General features: G+C 42.6%; 1 protein-coding gene across 8 annotated transcripts in view; it reads right to left on the bottom strand.

Annotated features, from left to right (window-relative positions):
- PPP2R2C (protein phosphatase 2 regulatory subunit Bgamma) overlaps positions 1-18,578 on the bottom strand; it is a 167,760-nt gene that overhangs the window by 45,213 nt on the left and 103,969 nt on the right. For all 8 annotated transcript variants that reach the window (XM_071743999.1, XM_071743998.1, XM_071744000.1 and 5 more), the window contains 4 exons: positions 14,110-14,207; positions 13,363-13,528; positions 8,898-9,010; positions 5,773-5,950 (listed from right to left, as the gene is read on the bottom strand). In XM_071743999.1, coding sequence (XP_071600100.1) covers positions 5,773-5,950; positions 8,898-9,010; positions 13,363-13,528; positions 14,110-14,207 — 555 coding nt within the window. The remainder of the gene's footprint in view (positions 1-5,772; positions 5,951-8,897; positions 9,011-13,362; positions 13,529-14,109; positions 14,208-18,578) is intronic.

Consider the following 18,578-nt stretch of genomic DNA (forward strand, 5'->3'; position numbering starts at 1 on the left):
CCCAAAGCACTGTAGATGCTTTTTGGATGTATAGAATCAAAGAAAAATTTGGGTTGGAAGGGATCCCTAAAGGTCACTTAATGCAACCAACTATGTGCACTAGAATCAGGTGCAAAATGGGCTGCCACAGACTTGGTATAATGTGGTATTTTGCTTTTTCTATTCCTTTTTGTCCTTGTTGTTGACTTCTTAAGTTAATCTAAACCATATGCACTATAGTCAGGTGCAAAATGGGCTGCCACAGACTTGGTATGATGTGGTATTTTACTTTTTCTATTTCCTCTTTTTGTTGTTGTTGACTTCTTAAGTAAACAGTTTTCTCCTAGATACAGTGTCTGAGGAAATGCCTCTCCATGATATGCTTCAAATGCAGGAATACATTAGATTATAAGAAGGCCCTATGGTGATTTGCTAATTAGCTTAACCCTTTGGGGACACAGAAGAAGGAATTTTTATTTTTTTTTTTTTTAATAAAACAGGATAACCAGGGACAATATTGATCTCAGTGAGAAATGAGGATTTTAGTCAAGATGAGTCTCAAGATGAGGACGTGCTGGAAACTGTGCTGTTGTTTCCATAGCAATGCCATGACAGCCTCTGGAGTGAAATAGCACATGTGCTACCAGGAAATGAAGGGAATTCAAGTGCTCTGAGCTCCAGAGTTCTGTGAGCAAGCCAAACACATTCTCATGAAGAATATTCAGTGCAGATAGCCCAAAGATTGCTGCTGATGGGAAGGAAACCTTATCAGGATGCTTCCAGCAGCCCTGGTTTCTCATTCTCTAGCCTCAAGATGACTTATCTAAAGGTTTAAGCTCTGGGCATCACTGCAAAAGCCATTTCACACCCAGCATTAACAAACCTTCACCTTGCTTCTTTTCCAGTGAAGAATAGCACCCATGATTAAGGACACTGACTCTCCTTCTCCATAACACACCCAAACACACTAAACCTTTTAGTGAAGAAAAGCCTCAGTTGTGCAATTAGTTCCCAGCCAACCTTCCCCCTTCCTTTCTCTCACCTCCTCTCCCTTGCCTCCTCCTGCCCAAAGGATGCTGAGCAAATCTGCTGGCAAGTGGGAAGCAATGTACAGAAATCCTGCATATTCCTCATGAAAATGTACAAGCCATGTCTGCTTTTCATCCCAGTTTGTCTTCTTGCTAATGCAAAAGCAAACCAGGCAACCACTAATTGCATTTTATTTGCCTAAGGCTTTCCCTAAGGGCAAATAATCTCCTCAAATTCTGCAAAGATGATTTAAAATATTTTCCAAAGGAGACAGGAAGATTATCAACTTCAGAACTGCATTGCTTGGTCCTTTCATTTTCAAAGAACTGAACAGTTTTTGGCGATTTGTAAAACTGCTAAAATAATGATTATAACCCAAGTGTTCTCCAAGAAAATTCCACAGGACAAAATACTTCACTTGAAAACCACTCCAGTGAACCAATGCTAATCTAGGCTTTCTCCAGTATTTCCCAGGCAGTTTGTAAAGACATTCAAACATGAGCTGAATGTCCAGAACCTCTGCCACTCTATTTGTTGTTTATGTCATTGCCAGAAGCAGCCTCTTGGGTAACCAGATTGCAGCCCATAATATGCAGCAGTGCTGCCTCTGAGGGAAAACTGAGATACCACAGCCAGATTCCTTGTTAACAAATGCCACTTCAGACCAAAATATTTTCTATTTCTTGTTTTCAACATGGATTTCAAGGAATCCAGTCTTGCATGGAAAACAGCAAGAGGCTTCATTTCCATTTTGCAGCTGGGATAAAGATGTGAGGGAAGCATTTTGAAAACTGCTTCAGCCTCCTTCTGCCTCTCCCCATAAGTGTTTTGCAGAAGGCACCAAGCCCAGAAACACCTATTTATAGTTTATACTGTTTTCTTGGAAGATTTTTTTTCATATTAATATGTCTACTAGTCCTGATCGCAAGTGTGTCCTGGTTTGGGCCAGGATAAAGGTGATTTTCTGTCTTGTACTTTTGCTTTTAGCTCAGTCTCTTGTAAGTAGCTGCACTTGCTGAAATTCCCAGCAAGTTTCTCAGCCAGTGTGTGTTTCTAGGACTGATAACACTTGATGTTTAGAGTTACTGCTAGAGACTGGTGTGCAGAGCCAAGGCCACTGCTCAGCTCTGAGGAAAACATAAAGAGGTCCCACCTGCAGCCTCCTTTGGGGAGGAAGGGACAAGATAGATGCCAGAACTGACCAAACAGAGGATTCCATCCCATACACCTCATCCTCAGGATAAATTTGAGAGATCACGAGGGCCAAGCCAGATTTCCTGCTTCCAGCTTCCTGCTTCCTGCCCTTCCTGCCTTTCCTGCTTCCCTTCCTTCACTCAGCATCCTGGAAGGATCCCGTCTGTTCACCTGCCTGTGGTTCTGATCCATTCCAGCCTGGATCTGTGTGTTCCTGCCTCCAGTTCCCAACTGCTGCCGACTCCAGGAGTCCAGCCTGGACTTTCCCAGAGCTGCCCTGCAGCCTCGGTGGTGACGTGAGAGCTACTGGGGGAAAGGGGGGAGGAATGTGGTATCCATTTTCTTGTATATTTGTATATATTTAGTAATTTTTCCTATTTATCATTCCTGTTTCATTAAAGTTGTGTAGTTTAGTTTCCAACCCATCAGTCTCTCTCCCTTATTCTCTCTCCTTTCTTATCAGGGAGGAGAGAGAGATTAATAGAGAGCCTCTGGTACTTGGTTTAATTGCCAGGCCAGTGTTAAACCCTGACACAAATGGTACATCCCATGGGTTGGGATGCCTGCTCTACTCTTAATCCTGCTCTGGACTCCTTGATCTTCAGATGTCCCTTCCAACTTCTGGAATTCTGTGATTCTGTTTGTACCAGAACTTTATGTACACAAAGCTCCACAAGAGCTTTGTGGAGTTTTCTGTAGGACAGAAATGCAGTTCCTCTATGGGGCAGATGTGGAAATCTAGTGGAAAACATGCCCCTCCAATTTTACAAGGACTTACAGGACTCCACATGGACAAAATGATCCCTGTGGAAAAGACTGAAACAAGTTTTAACTTCCTTATCCCCTTCTCCCAGTTCTCATGGTCTCAAATCCCCAGGAGAAGCAACATTCTGTAACTATCTCACCATCTTTTGGAACTCCTATCTCAATATTTCTCTTTATCAAAAATTCATGAATATCCACATCCCAGTCCAGGACAGAAATCTAATTATCCCAAAGCCATCCATGTAAGGAACCCAAAGCCACTGCCACAGAAAAAGGAAAATTTTCCCAGCCTAAAACTCAGAAACAAACTCCTAATTCCCCCTTCATCATCACTGTGAGAAGATACTCAGAAATTGAGCATGCTACTAGAACCTGAATCATGTTTTAAGTGTTAAATCAATGACTCAACCTTAAAACACTTTTTATCAGGAAATATTCCATGACAGGAGTGTGCTAATGCTTGCAGCAGGGTTCCTGCAGCTGTCACAGAATCCAGCAGCTGAACACCCAGGAGTAGAAGCACTGGCAGCCTGAACACTCAGTCCCAGAGCATTTTGTTATCTCTGCTGTTCCACCAAGACATTCAGTAGTAGAAGCTTTTTCCTCTTTTTTCAGCTCTTTCCTGGTATATTGCTGGAATTTGAGGCCAAGTGCTTCTGAAGCCTGCACACAAGTGTTTTCCTGCAAAGGGCAACTGAAGTGTTGCTAATCAGGGTTATGAAATTTCTATTTTTCATAAATAATTTCTTTGCATTTTCTGCCTCTGTTTCCTCATCCACAAGGTAGACAAATTCATCTATCTTATCAGCCTCTTAATCCTCTGTAAGGACAAACTGACCAAGATATATAAAGGATAAGGATAAAAAGAAGATAAAAAGCTCTGCATAAATGCTGAGGATTGTTTTACATAAAAGTATTCACAATACTTTTGTTCTGATTGCATCAAGAGTCCCATAGTAAGCCTTTTCTTTTGAGGGATTTACACACATGTGGGGTTTAAAAATTCATTTGGGGTTGATATTTCTGTCAGTAAGCTCTTAGCATGGCAAATGACTTCAGGAAAACTCATGTTATCCTCACACATAATAACACCTCCTTATTGGGGTTTATTTAAAAGTTGTCAGAAACATTTCTCATGGCAGCCTAGCACTGATAAAACAGCTTTTAACACAATAAAAGGAACTGCCAAAAGGGAAGACTTTTCTTGCATGAGGATTCTGGAATGGGATCTGGTTATCATACACTGCCATGCAGAGGTTGCTGTGCTGGGTCTGACTCACTGCTCTGCTTTACAAGAAAATATTCTCTGTGGATTGAGAGCAGCCCTGAGGAGAAGGACTTGGGGGTGTTGGGTGATGATGAGAAGCTCCCCAGGAGCTGGCACTGTGTGCTGGGAGTCCAGAAACCAACCATGGGCTGGGCTGCATCACAAGAAGTGTGGGCAGCAGGGTGAGGGAGGGGATTCTCCCCCTCTCTTCCACTCTCTTGAGACTCTACTTGGAACACTGGGTCCAGTTCTGGAGCCCCCAGCAGACAAAGGACATGGAGGTGTTGGAGTGAAGCCAGAGGAGAGCCATGAGGATGATCAGAGGGCTGGAGCAGCTCTCCTATGGGTATAGGGTTGTTCAGCCTAGGGAAGAGAAAGCTTTGGAGAGACCATAGAAGCTGTCCCAGTGTCTGAAGGAGCTGCAGGAAAGCTGGGGAGGGACTTTGGACAAGGGTTTGGGGTGATGGGATGAGGGTTTCAGACTGGAAGAGGATAGATTATAGATTAGAAAGGAATTATTTACTGTGAAAATGGTGACACCCTGGCCCAGGTTGCCCAAGGAAGCTGTGGCTGCCCCATCCCTGGCAGTGTCCAAGTCCAGGTTGGATGGGGCTTGGAGCAACCTGGGCTGGTGGGAGGTTAGGGTTGGATCTAGATGATCTTTAAGGTCCCTTCCAAGCTAAACCATTCCATGATTCTACAAATACAAACAATCACTAGAGACAGGGGGAGCACACTGTGTCACACTGGTGCTTTCTTTTCAGAATTTGCCCCCAGAACTTCACTTTGCCCTTGCAGAAACCCCCCTGAGAAATATTCCAGCTATTTCTGCAACACTTCAAAAGAAAATTTGCCAGAGGAGCACAACATTCTGAGCTGGCCCCATGACCCATTTCTCTTCTCCCTGGTCCCTTTATGTTCTGCAGAAGACAGAGAATCACTTTTCTTTGCTGGGTTTCCTTTTCCTCCTCCTCCAAGCCACTGTGCAGCAGTGGAAGGGGCAGCCTCAGAGATGATGGGACTGATCCCAGCACCCAGTTTGCAGGATGATTCCAGAACTTCCCCCAGCCCTGCCTGCACTCATCACAGACACAGCAACTCACACAGAGCCTTAACCCCATACTGGGCCCATCTCAGGGTTCTGGGAAGCAGGATGATAGAGGGGAGGTGACACTGGGCCAGGGTAAGGATTTTCCTTTCAGCAAAACAAACTGGAGTAGCTGATACATGAAAAGTCTTCAGGAAATAACATTATAGAGTGTTCTAGTCAGCTGGTTACCATTCAGCTGGCATCAGTTTCCTATTCACTTGTCAGCAACCAAATCCAAGACTGTTTGTGGGTTTTTTCACATAAAATTCCCTGATTTTTGCAACCTCTTAGCTGTCTCTTAGGATATTTGAGCATCTTCTGCTATCAATAATGTAGGGACTCTGCTAAGTAATGGTATATTTTAAAATCTGCCCCAAAAAGTGTTTGAAAACCCCCTCTTTAGCCCCACTAATATCCACCCTGGGCAAAGAACCACACTGAAGGATACTGAAGCTCCTGTCTGTGATTGCTAAATGCCAGAGGTTAATCCTGAGATCATCAGCTGACATGTATGTCTCACAGTCACTGTTGACAGATATTGAGTTGACATGATAGGTGTGACCATTAGCAAAGATCCTCCGGGGAGTGACTTCTACCATCAAATCCATAGGTTTCAGTACAGGCACCTGCCAAAAAAAGGAAAAAAAAAAAAAAAAAGAAAAAAAGAAAACACAAGTCAGAAAGGGAGTAAGATTTGCAATAATTTTTCTGCTAGGAGGATGAGAGTTTCAGTTTAAAGACTGTGCCAGTAAACTTCCCACCAGTGTTTGACACTGGAGGAACTGCTGGGCAAGGACATCCCTGCCAAGGAGGAGAAGAGAGACAGGCAGAGCCCTGGAAAGCCTGGACTGTGACCAGGGAGGCACTGGGAAGCCTGGACTGGGGAAAAGGAGACACTGGAAAGCCTGGACTGTGACCAGGGAGGCACTGGGAAGCCTGGATTGGGCAAAAGGAGACACTGGAAAGCCTGGACTGTGACCAGGGAGGCACTGGGAAGCCTGGATTGTGGAAAAGGAGACACTGGAAAGCCTGGACTGTGACCAGGGAGGCACTGGGAAGCCTGGATTGTGGAAAAGGAGACACTGGAAAGCCTGGACTGTGACCAGGGAAGCACTGGGAAGCCTGGATTGGGGAAAAGGAGACACTGGAAAGCCTGGACTGTGACCAGGGAGGCACTGGGAAGCCTGGACTGGGGAAAAGGAGACACTGGAAAGCCTGGACTGTGACCAGGGAGGCACTGGGAAGCCTGGACTGGGGAAAAGGAGACACTGGAAAGCCTGGACTGTGACCAGGGAGGCACTGGGAAGCCTGGATTGGGGAAAAGGAGACACTGGAAAGCCTGGACTGTGACCAGGGAGGCACTGGGAAGCCTGGACTGGGGAAAAGGAGACACTGGAAAGCCTGGACTGTGACCAGGGAGGCACTGGGAAGCCTGGATTGGGGAAAAGGAGACACTGGAAAGCCTGGACTGTGACCAGGGAGGCACTGGGAAGCCTGGATTGGGGAAAAGGAGACACTGGAAAGCCTGGACTGTGACCAGGGAGGCACTGGGAAGCCTGGACTGGGGAAAAGGAGACACTGGAAAGCCTGGACTGTGACCAGGGAGGCACTGGGAAGCCTGGACTGGGGAAAAGGAGACACTGGAAAGCCTGGACTGTGACCAGGGAGGCACTGGGAAGCCTGGACTGGGGAAAAGGAGACACTGGAAAGCCTGGACTGTGACCAGGGAGGCACTGGGAAGCCTGGATTGGGGAAAAGGAGACACTGGGAAGCCTGGACTGTGACCAGGGAGGCACTGGGAAGCCTGGATTGGGGAAAAGGAGACACTGGAAAGCCTGGACTGTGACCAGGGAGGCACTGGGAATCCTGGATTGGGGAAAAGGAGACACTGGAAAGCCTGGACTGTGACCAGGGAGGCACTGGGAAGCCTGGATTGGGGAAAAGGAGACACTGGGAAGCCTGGACTGTGACCAGGGAGGCACTGGGAAGCCTGGATTGGGGAAAAGGAGACACTGGAAAGCCTGGACTGTGACCAGGGAGGCACTGGGAAGCCTGGACTGGGGAAAAGGAGACACTGGAAAGCCTGGACTGTGACCAGGGAGGCACTGGGAAGCCTGGATTGGGGAAAAGGAGACACTGGAAAGCCTGGACTGTGACCAGGGAGGCACTGGGAAGCCTGGACTGGGGAAAAGGAGACACTGGAAAGCCTGGACTGTGACCAGGGAGGCACTGGGAATCCTGGACTGGGGAAATGGAGACACTGGAAAGCCTGGACTGTGACCAGGGAGGCACTGGGAAGCCTGGATTGGGGAAAAAAAAAAGATTGGCACTGCCACAGAATAGACAGTCCCAGAGCAGGGGTTCTTGTCCCACAGATCCAGGAGACTCATGCTCTTGACAAGCAGTGAAATCCTAATATTTTGCTAAAGAGTTTGCTGCTGTGTATCACTTACAGTATTTCTTTTGCTGGTTGGTGTCTCTCTTTCAAAAAAGCCAAGTAGTGAAAAGGTTATCACCTCAGCAAGGGGCAAGAAAGGAAGCACTGGAACACAAAGCCAGCATGGGCACTGCCATTCCACCCAAAATCCTGCAAAACCAAGACCCCAGACTGCCCCTCAGCACTGTCCTGGGTGTCACCTCAGTGCCATGCATCAAAAAGCAGACAGTGTCAATTTATTTCCTCTCAGGAAAGCATTACACAGAGGGGCCCATGGCTGGGGCCATTCCATGTCTTGAATGTGCCTCAGAAGCCATCAGTGATGCAGCAATCCCTAAAATAGCTTAAAATGCAACATGGAATTCAAGCTTGGAGTTCAGCTTGCCACTACAGGGACAAAATGGAACAGCCTTTGGATTCCCAGACTATAAGCAATCTGGAATGGTTTTGTTTGCCTTAGCATGCAGAATAGGAAAATATTCCACCCATGGAGCCATCTGTATACTTTGGAGGGGTTTTTTTCACAATAGAAAACACTGACTTGCTTTGGAGGTGGGGGTTGGTTGGTTGTAATAATAAAAAAAATAGCAGCATTTATCCAACCTAGCCTTCTAATCTAACCTCCAACCATTTCCTTTGCCAAAACACCTGGAAAGAATTCAGATGCTTAAATCTGAGAGCAAAAATCTATCATGTTAATATATTTTTCACATATACTTGTATGAGTTCCACAGCTGCATCTGCTCAGCAGTGCAGAACCTCACATCAGTTGCAGCAGAGTCCACTGCAAAGCCCACTCTTCAGCACTGTCAAATGTTAATTACAAGTAGAATAATTTCAGCACACCAGGTTAAAAGAATCCTGTGTGAAAGCACCTAAGCCACACTGTGAGAATTTCATCAGGAAGAATAAAACTGACACAAACTCTCTCAACTTACCTGTGTTGGTCACTGGATCATTCAGCTTCTGTGATTTGAAAATGTGACAGGTTTAAGACTCTTAATCAGTCAACTAAAATTGCAATAAGAATAATCATCTATATCCATGGCATTAGGAACATATTTAAATCTTTTACTGAATTAGAACCCCTGACTATGTGCTGACCAAATGGATTTTGGTCCAAGACAGAAACTTACCTGCAGTGATGTTACTGTAGAAAGATCCTTAAGCTTTCCTTCCTCATCTTTTAAGTTGTACCCCTCTGGTCTCTTATCTCTTTCAGTAATTTTCCATAATTTGATTGTTTTATCTTTAAGAGAAAAGACAGAGAACTGTCAGCATAGGAATTCTGAATGTGGTTACTCACCTTTTATAACATATTCCTCTAAGAAGTTTCTTCACCTTGGTTTAGACCAGTCCCATGCTGAAACAGCCTGAAATGCTCTGTGAAAAAGATGTTTCCCCCCAAAAAAAAGAAAAAGGATGGACTTGTATTGTAAAGTTAGGAGGGAGAAAAATACATTAATCTTACATGGAATGGAATTAAATCTAAATTCTCCCTTTTTCATGATGGGTGAAGCCTAGAGGGTAGAATGAGGATGCTTCTTGCTTAGCAAAGAGCCTCTTAAGATAACAAATAACTCAGGTGAGTTTCTCATTCTCTCTGCAGTAGCTGAAGCTGCAGATTTCCCTAAGGCTGATGGTTTATGTGCACCCAACCTGCCAACCCAAACAGTCCTTAGGCTGAAAACTCAGTGCCAGTTCTTACCCTGCAAAGAATCTGTCCATGAGCTTCTAGCAGGTTTGGTTTTTTTTTCCAAAGCTGCTGAACTTCAGCTGCCAGCACAGATTTCATGAACCTCAGCTCCTGCACCACTTCTGCTTTCACCCCAATTTCTTCCTTTTTTTCCCCAAGTACATAGCAGACCAAAATTCTTTCCCCAGTGGGGCTGACTCAAATATTTCTTTCAAATGCTAGTAACAAATCATTTAAAAGGCAAGACATATGGAAAAATGAGGTACTTTGCATTCCCACAGCATCTTTTAACTTTGACCTTTTACTTGCTTCAGAATTAATCCCTCCACTACACTCTTAAGTGCTTTCACTTTCATGTGTCTCCTCATGATGTTGATATGCTAATTGTCAAGAAATAAAAAATATTAGAATTGATCTATAGACCAAGAGGGTAGCTCAATCTGCAACTAAAAAGCTCCTTTTAAATATTTGTTATCAGCCATGTTAATTACTGAAAATACACCCAGGCATGCCATACACTTGGGATTTTTATTCCATGTAAATATTACATTCCTGCTTATCTATTCTAAATTTTATCAATATGGCAACTGTAAAAATGAATTGCAAGGAAAAACCACCATTTTCTATCATTGGACTTGACTGCTATTGACAAACATCACTTTCCTGAGGGAAAACTATTTTATTATCAGTAAAGGGTTGGTTCTGCTCTTCATCTGCCTCAAGACTTGAAAAGCTCCCTAGAAAGTCTAAGCATGCTTATATTTTGCAAAATATAGAATCATATCTGTGAGGTATTCAGTATTCATTCAGTCTCAAGGGTGCTGTGAAGATTAAATTAAATATTGTCCAGTAAGCAGCCTGAAACCCTCAGATGAAAGGATCCATGCGGGCCAAATTCTGATCTACCCAATGTAGCTCACATTAAAAGCAGCCCAAATATATTCTGGTACAAAAGGTACAAATGAATCTTAATAATTTATTCTTATAGTAGGAAATCAGTGCAGTTTACAGCACAACCCAAAAATTTGCTAACTGCAAGCACTGCAAATCCACAGTGGGATTTGAAAGCCTTGGTGGGTTCCTTCAGCCTCCATTAATTAAGAAGCTGCAATCAAGGTTTAGCTGATGATTTGTTGGGAATGCACGAACTGGAGAGGAACCTCTGGGAGAGGTGAACTGGGCAGGAACAGCCTCAGATAAAAGTCACAGAATCCTATCATGGAATGGTTTGGGTTGGAAGGGACCTTAAAGCTCATCCAGTGCCAACCCCCTGCATGGGCAGGGACACCTCCCACCAGCCCAGGTTGCTCCAAGCCCCATCCAACCTGGACTTGGACACTGCCAGGGATGGGGCAGCCACAGCTTCCTTGGGCAACCTGGGACAGGGGCTCAGCACCCTCAAATTAAAGAATTCCTTCCTAATGTCTGACCTAAATCTCCCCTCGTCAGGTTTTAACCCATTTCCCCTTGTCCTCTCACCCCACCCCCATGTCCAAAGCCCTCCCCCAGCTTTCTTGTAGCCCCTTCAGATATTGGGAGGTTGCTCTGAGCTCACCTGGGAGCCTCCTCTGCTCCAGGCTGAACAACCCCAATCCCTCAGCCTGGCTTCCCAGGGAGCTGCTCAGCCCTCTGAGCATTAAATACATATATACATATAAACTTTTATTTTCTTTATTTTCTTTATTTTATTTTATTTGGGTGGGGGGATATTGACAGTTGGACACAGTGATCTTAGAGATCTTTTCCAGCCATGATAATTCTGTGATTTTTTGTTTTTTCCTCATTTTTTTTTTCTTGGATAAACTGTGTTGTGGTCATGACCCTCAAAATAAAGAATTTCTAATTTCTAACCTAAGTCAACCTCTTCCATTTGAAAATCACCAAATCCTCCTTAGGAGGACAGAAAGAGATCTGGGCAGACCTGCCAAGTCTCATATACTGAGGGTGAGATTTAGACTGACTCTTCCCTCATGTTTTTCTACCAGAGGGATGCTCCTTCCAGCAGCTTCCCTGGGCACTGTCCCCCTGTTCCTGCAGACAGAGAGGATGCTGGTTTGCAGTTCTCATTTTTCTAACCAAAGCTGATTTAGACCCTGAGGTAGCAGAGAGCAAAATATCAAAAACTGCCTTAAAATATCAGGCTCAAAAATTAGTAAATATAAAAGATTACTCAAGATGTTTCTACAACCTGCACAATATGAGCACGTGTGACACAGGTTGGGAAAATACCATTATCCCTTTTTATATGGAATTCCATATAGAATTGGACATATGGACATGGTTAATGACTTCTCACAGGTAACCTGTGTGAGAGCAAGGAATTCAACATGGGCCTCCTGTATCCTAAAGCCTCTGCCAAGAGGGGAATATTTTAGATTTCAGGTGCCTCTTTAGATCTTCCTGCTGTGCCAGGAACATAGGAATCCTCCCTGCAACACAAAGATGTTGTGTAATGCAAAGGCAAAACCCAAAGGCTGTGCCAGTGGCACCACTTCTTCCTCTTCAGCACCAAGAGGTCCCTCAGAATATTCTGGAATTAAGAAGGGGAGGAAAACAGTGGCCAAAGTGTTTTGCCAGGCTCTAGGCTTGCTCAGTGTTAAGCTACAATTGGATTATCCCACAGCAAATCATTTCTTCCTGATTTTTCCTGATTATTCCTATTTCTTCCCAACTATTTCTTCCTTTCTCCCCTCCAATCTTAATATCAGCCAGAAAACTGACATAAAGGTCTATCTGCAACTGCAGACTCAGCTTTATTTCCTCAGGGTTTCCAAAAAGCAAACTTTAAAATTAAAAGTTAGAGGTTTGCTTTTAATAATCTGCCTTTGAATCACACACTTGGAAGAAGCTGTTCTTACTTAAAAGTTGCCTGAAGCAGAAGGGATATTTTGACCAAGGGAGAAGTGCAGAAGGAAACTCCCCAAACTTCATAATTAGCTGATTAATCATTAAATGAGAACAAATAATTTGACTATAACAGATAATTTCAAATATTGCAATGATGTCCCCCAAAAGTCAAAAGACAACCTTAAGGAAAACAGACAAAACATACCATAATTTGCTATCATCTGTGAATTAATGTAAATTAATGTAAATTAATCACTACCCTAAAGCATAAATTCCCCAAGTGACATTATACCAGCTTTTCTATCAGCAATTCCCAACTATGCTCAAACTTCTACAAGAAAAATTCTCTTCTGATGACAATGAGATCTAAGATTTTAAATTGGATTTTTTTTTTTTTTTTTTGGTCTCATGCAGTAGCAGCAGCTGTAAGGTTTGTGGTTGTCCCAATATTTCTAAAATGACACCTGTGCTTGTTTGGCTCCCCCTGTGTCACACCTGCAGAGCCCCTCTTGGTAATATATTGCATTTTTTTCAATCAACAGACTTGTTAGAAAGATGATTCAGTATCAATATCATATTATTACTATTCCTACTGCCTTCCAAAGATTTGTGGAACTCTTTGGAACTTAAATAAACCATTCTGATGATAATGAATGAAAAGAAAAAGAAATTAATCTCTCTTGTCTACATTCATTTGCACATCTAGAAAGAATAAAAGTTATGACAAATACAGCAGATAGAATTCTGAATCCCCAGTGAAACACAGCTGCTGAGTAAGGTGATGCCTTTGTCACTAAATTTATTACAAGAGAGCACTGCATGTTAACAGCAATAAAGGATAGCTCTGCAAATGTCTGTGGACAGCCAATTGGGAAAACCTTATGACCATGAATAAAATACATAAATAACAGGTACCAGAGTCATTATGACAGTCTTGGTAAACTCTAAAAGAGGAAATTACTAAAGCAGTAGATTAAAATGAACAAATATAGGCAGTCAGCACTAAAATGCACAAGAGCAAACTGCTGATGTGTCCTGTACCCTCTCATCTATCTTACCATTTGTTGATAAGAGTGAGTGGGCTGCATTTTGCTGTGGCAACCACTTGATCTTGTTTATTTTTTCTTCTATCTCCAAGCTCTTCAAATAATCAAATTCAGGTTCATGGCTCTGGAAAGTGCTGTAAACATTGTACTCCCCCTGATTGTAAGGCTCATTTTTACTCTAGGGAGGAAAAGAACAACACAGAACATGTTTTCTATCTCTTAGAAAAGCTGTATAAGCAGCCTAAAAAATATAAAAATATGGGAAGTGCAATTTTATTTTTCATTTAAAACATCATATTGACAGGACTCTTTCTACAGGAATAAAATTTCCCATAAGTATTGAAGCAACATTAAATAAAAAGCAGAATTTTTGAAGAAATGTCAATTATTTAGGACAGCATTCTACAAAAGATACTGCAGATGGACTGAATGTGCAAGTGAAACAAAGCCATCACAACAGAGGCCCTGTTTAAAGTGGAATGGTTGTACCCAACAGGCAAAAACTCTTCAAACAGTGTAGAAGCAAAAGAAAAAAACCCTTCCCTTTTCTTAGCTCAGACCTGTTGAGCTGTGAAGCATTTTTGCTTCAGAGAGCAAACTTCCAATTGAAAGATCCTCCCTCTTTCCCCCCCCCTTTCCAAAGTGGTGCCATTCTATCATTCCAGAATCTTGAGATTTTTCAACAGGACTGTTAGATCCAATTAAAAATCAAAGCAGGTTTCAGGGAGCTATTAAGGAGTAGATTGACAACTCACATACCTCAGGTTCCCTTTGGAATATAACAACCCGACCCCCCTTGTCACCAGTAGCCAGCAGTTCTCCAGTGTGGTTGAACTCAACTGTAGAAATAATATCAGCTGGAGGGAAAAAGAGAACAACAAAAAAAAAAAAAAAAGAAAAAAAAGAGAATTTTAGACTGTTAATACAACAGGGAGCCGTTCAAACATCAAGCATCCCCCCCCCCAAAAAAATACCCCGAAACAAAATGTAACTAATGAGGGATTTGCAGGACTAGAGATGGGTTAAACAGCAAATAATGCAGGCTGCATGCCACTGCAATCTGGGGGTGCTGCACAGTGGAACAAGTGCAAACAGAACAGGGCAAATTTGGGTTTCCAGCACATCTGCAGTTTGGGAGGGGAGGAGGTCTCCTCTGGAGAGGTTATGCTACAAGAAGAGCAGGATCAGGCTGCTCCAAAGGTTTTTCTGTACCAGAGATAGCAACAGATCCCAGAATAACATCTCAGTCCTGTTGTCCATAGTATTTATTCTTCATCCTTTATGGGGGTTTCCATATAACCCCCTGGCAGCAGGATTTTCAAGCACATGTTTGAGCCAAAGCAGAGCACGTGTAGGCTGCCCTGTCCCAGGGGAATGAGGGCAAACCCAGATCTGTTGCCAAGAACCCATCCAAACCATCTTTTTAAGTGAATTTTTTTTTTTTCCTAATTTCTGACAACTCCTTTCCCTTAGGGAATCCCATCAGCTTAACCAAGAAACCCCACCAAAACCTGAGGTCAATCTTAAAAGCAAATTACTTCCAATTAATTCCCCTGCTACAGGGGAATGAGGGCAAACCCAGATCTGTTCCCTCTTGCCAAGAACCCATCCAAACCACCTTTTTAAGTGAATTTTATTTTTTTTTTTTTCTAATTTCTGACACCTCCCCTCCCATAGGGAATCCTATCAGCTTAACCAAGAAATTTTCACCATGAAATTATTTCATAAAAACCAAAACCAAACCCAAAATTACACCAACAAAACCAACAAAACCAACAAAACCTTCCTCTTCTTCTCCTCCTACATCTCAAAAGAAGAGGGAAATCTTAAACTATGCACTTATGCTCTTTTTTTTTCTTCTTCTTTTTTTTCTCTAATTTCTGACACCTCCCTTCCCTTAGGGAATCCCATCAGCTTAACCAAGAAACCCCACCAAAACCTGAGGTCAATCTTGAGAGCAAATTACTCCCAAGTAATTCCCCTGCTACAGGGGAATGAGGGCAAACCCAGATCTGTTCCCTCTTGCCAAGAACCCATCCAAACCACCTTTTTAAGTGAATTTTTTTTTTTTTTCCTAATTTCTGACACCTCCCCTCCCATAGGGAATCCTATCAGCTTAACCAAGAAATTTTCACCATGAAATTATTCCATAAAAACCAAAACTAAACCCAAAATAACACCAAAAAAACCAGCAAAACCAACCAAACCTTCCTCTTCTTCTCCTCCTACATCTCAAAAGAAGAGGGAAATCTTAAACTATGCACTTATGCTCTTTTTTTTTATTCTTCTTTTTTTTCTCTAATTTCTGACACCTCCCTTCCCCTAGGGAATCCCATCAGCTTAACCAAGAAACCCCACCAAAACCTGAGGTCAATCTTGAGAGCAAATTACTCCCAAGTAATTCCCCTGCTACAGGGGAATGAGGGCAAACCCAGATCTGTTCCCTCTTGCCAAGAACCCATCCAAACCACCTTTTTAAGTGAATTTCTTTTTTTTTTTTTTTTTTTCCTAATTTCTGACAACTCCTTTCCCTTAGGGAATCCCATCAGCTTAACCAAGAAACCCCACCAAAACCTGAGGTCAATCTTGAGAGCAAATTACTCTACATCAGGGTGAGAAGGGAGAAAGAGACTGCAGGAGCAAAAGAGCTGCTGCTTCTCTTTGGATGACAGCACCTGCTAGAATCATAATCCACAGTTAATCCTGCCCTATTAGCATAATTTAAATTAAAATGCCTACTGCAAGGGTAAATTAAGAAGCCATCACATAGGCAATCCCAGGGAAATGCAGGGAATTATGCAGAGATTGCATGGCTGAATCCTCTATAATGATCCAATATTCACTCCTCAGAACCATGGGCCAGGTTCTGGGAAGCAGCAGCAGTCAGCAGCTCCTTTCAGGCACACAAAGCTCTGGATTTTCCAACACTTTCCTCATCAGTTCAGGCTGAGAGCCACCAGCAAACTAAGCTTTTGGGAAAACCCAGCCCCAAATTAACTGAAATTCAAAGGAATTGGAATTACAAGTGGATGTACCACTTCCTCAGTGCATTTGGTGAATTGGAAACATCTGTTCCCATTCTTTTAACAAACTAAGAGCTGAGTGTTAGAAAGCTGCTCTTGCCAGTAGCTCCTGCCAGCAAGACAGCCATCCAAAAGCCAGATTCTTACTGGAACTCCATAAAAAATCAGCACCTACCATTTCCCCCAGTCGTGCTAAAAAAAAAAATACCTTTTCATTTTTTTTTAAGAAATTTTCACCAAGAAATTATTCCATAAAAAAAAAAAAAAACCAGAAAAAATGCCCCAAAGACCAACAAAACCAACTAAAAAACCCCAAACCAACCAGCCAACCAAACCTTCTTCTCCTCCTACATCTAAAAAGAAGAGGGAAATCTGGAAGTATGCACATATATATACATATATATATTTTTTTTTTCTGGTGAAGAAAATGTATGGACTTTGAGAAAAATGGAACATGATGAGGCACAACATTTTGGGTCTGAACCCAAAGCTTCTCAAAGCTAAAGGCATTTGATTTTTATGTGGGCTTTCACAGACTGTGTATTTTAAAAATAAAAATCCCAAAAGCTTTGGTCATAGTAGAGTACAGGAGGAGCAGAGAGACTCTGCTTATGGCTGGTAATACTCTGGGGCTCGAGATGAGTCAAGTTTGATCTAAAAAATTACATACTCTTTAAAACCTAAAAATCTACTAGACTTTTCTGGAAGTGTGCAGTGGGGGAGAAGGGTAAATGCAGAGGGGAGGAATGTTAAATATATTTGTATATTTATGTTATATAAATTTAAAGTCATATAAATATTAAAATATGTGTCTGTGTGCATATGGTTGCACACGGGTAATGCTCACCTGATGGTCCCAACAGGTCACAAAAGAATGAAGATAAAATAACTGTGCATGATATTTGAATTTAAATGTGAGAATATGTTTGCTATTGGCCTGAAATACTCTCATCATGGCATGAAATACTCTTCTCTAAGCTCACAACAGCCAGAAAATATTACACTGAATTTTACACAGGGCATCAGCCAATGCCCAGCAAAGTCCATGGGAATATGTGCCCAGACTTGAATAGTTATACTGGGTTGTAAAAATCTGGATTTTGGTATTATATTGCATTTGTCTCTTAAATATTGTGTGCAGTTAAGTGACTGGTGTTTAAAGAAAAGCAAATAAAGCATTTTGTATCCATGGGCAGTGTGTAATGATGTGCTAAGGCAAAATTCTCTCTCCACCCCAAGGAGTTTCTTGCAGATGTATCCCTCCTTCCCACTAGAAAAACTAATTCTGAACTGGAAGCTACCTATCATTTTTAAATTAACTTGTTCTGAGGAAGAACAGATCCAATATTCTCTCCTTAGAAGCTATGCAGTTGTTGGTAAAAAAATTATCCTTGAGTCAGAAAATCACTTTTATTGATCCTGCAAAGAACAGCTGAAAACAACAGCACAAGGAAAGTAAAATAATCTTATCCAGCACATCTGTTCAGCAGGTGAACATTAGTCATGCTGTTTTCATAAAAAAAGATAAGCCAGGGTGGCTCTTCCTAGGACAGAGAAGGCAGGAACAGAATCAATAAAACTCTTCTAAACCTTCTGCAGAACATTCCCCTGCATATTTATTAATGCTGCAGACCCAAACTACAGATTTCTCCATTGGAAAAAGGCCCCTTGAGCATGCAGAGCAATTAAGAACCAGGTTTCAGCCTCTCCAGGATACATAAATGCTCCACAAAGGAAGAGCTGATGGATTTACATCTACAGTAAGCCCTTGGCAAGGGATGGCAGAGATGAGAGGCTCCTTTCAGCCTTCTTCTGAGCTACACCTTCCATATCTGTGCTGGCAGGGCCAAGCTGTGCACTAATAATTAGGATTATCCCAGCCTGAGATAATTTACCTATTAGGAAGAGTTACAGGGAACCTGAATACCAATGGACAAATGTTTCCAATCAGATTGAACACCCCAACTTCTGCCCAGTATTCATCTCCCTTTTTAAATTCCCCATTTTACCTCTGCATGGATGCAACCTCGGGTGGCCCAATATTGTCACTCAGGTAAAAAGCACAACTTGGACACTCAAAATACAGATTCTGACCATGAAAAGCAAGCCACAAGCCTCTGAGAGATGAAAATGCTCCAGGAGGGGTATAGACCTGGTCATCTCTTCCAAATCCTGCCACAACAAACCATTCCAGCAGGTATGACA

Source organism: Heliangelus exortis, chromosome 4 (genome assembly GCF_036169615.1).
Source record: "Heliangelus exortis chromosome 4, bHelExo1.hap1, whole genome shotgun sequence".
NCBI lineage: Eukaryota > Metazoa > Chordata > Aves > Apodiformes > Trochilidae > Heliangelus > Heliangelus exortis.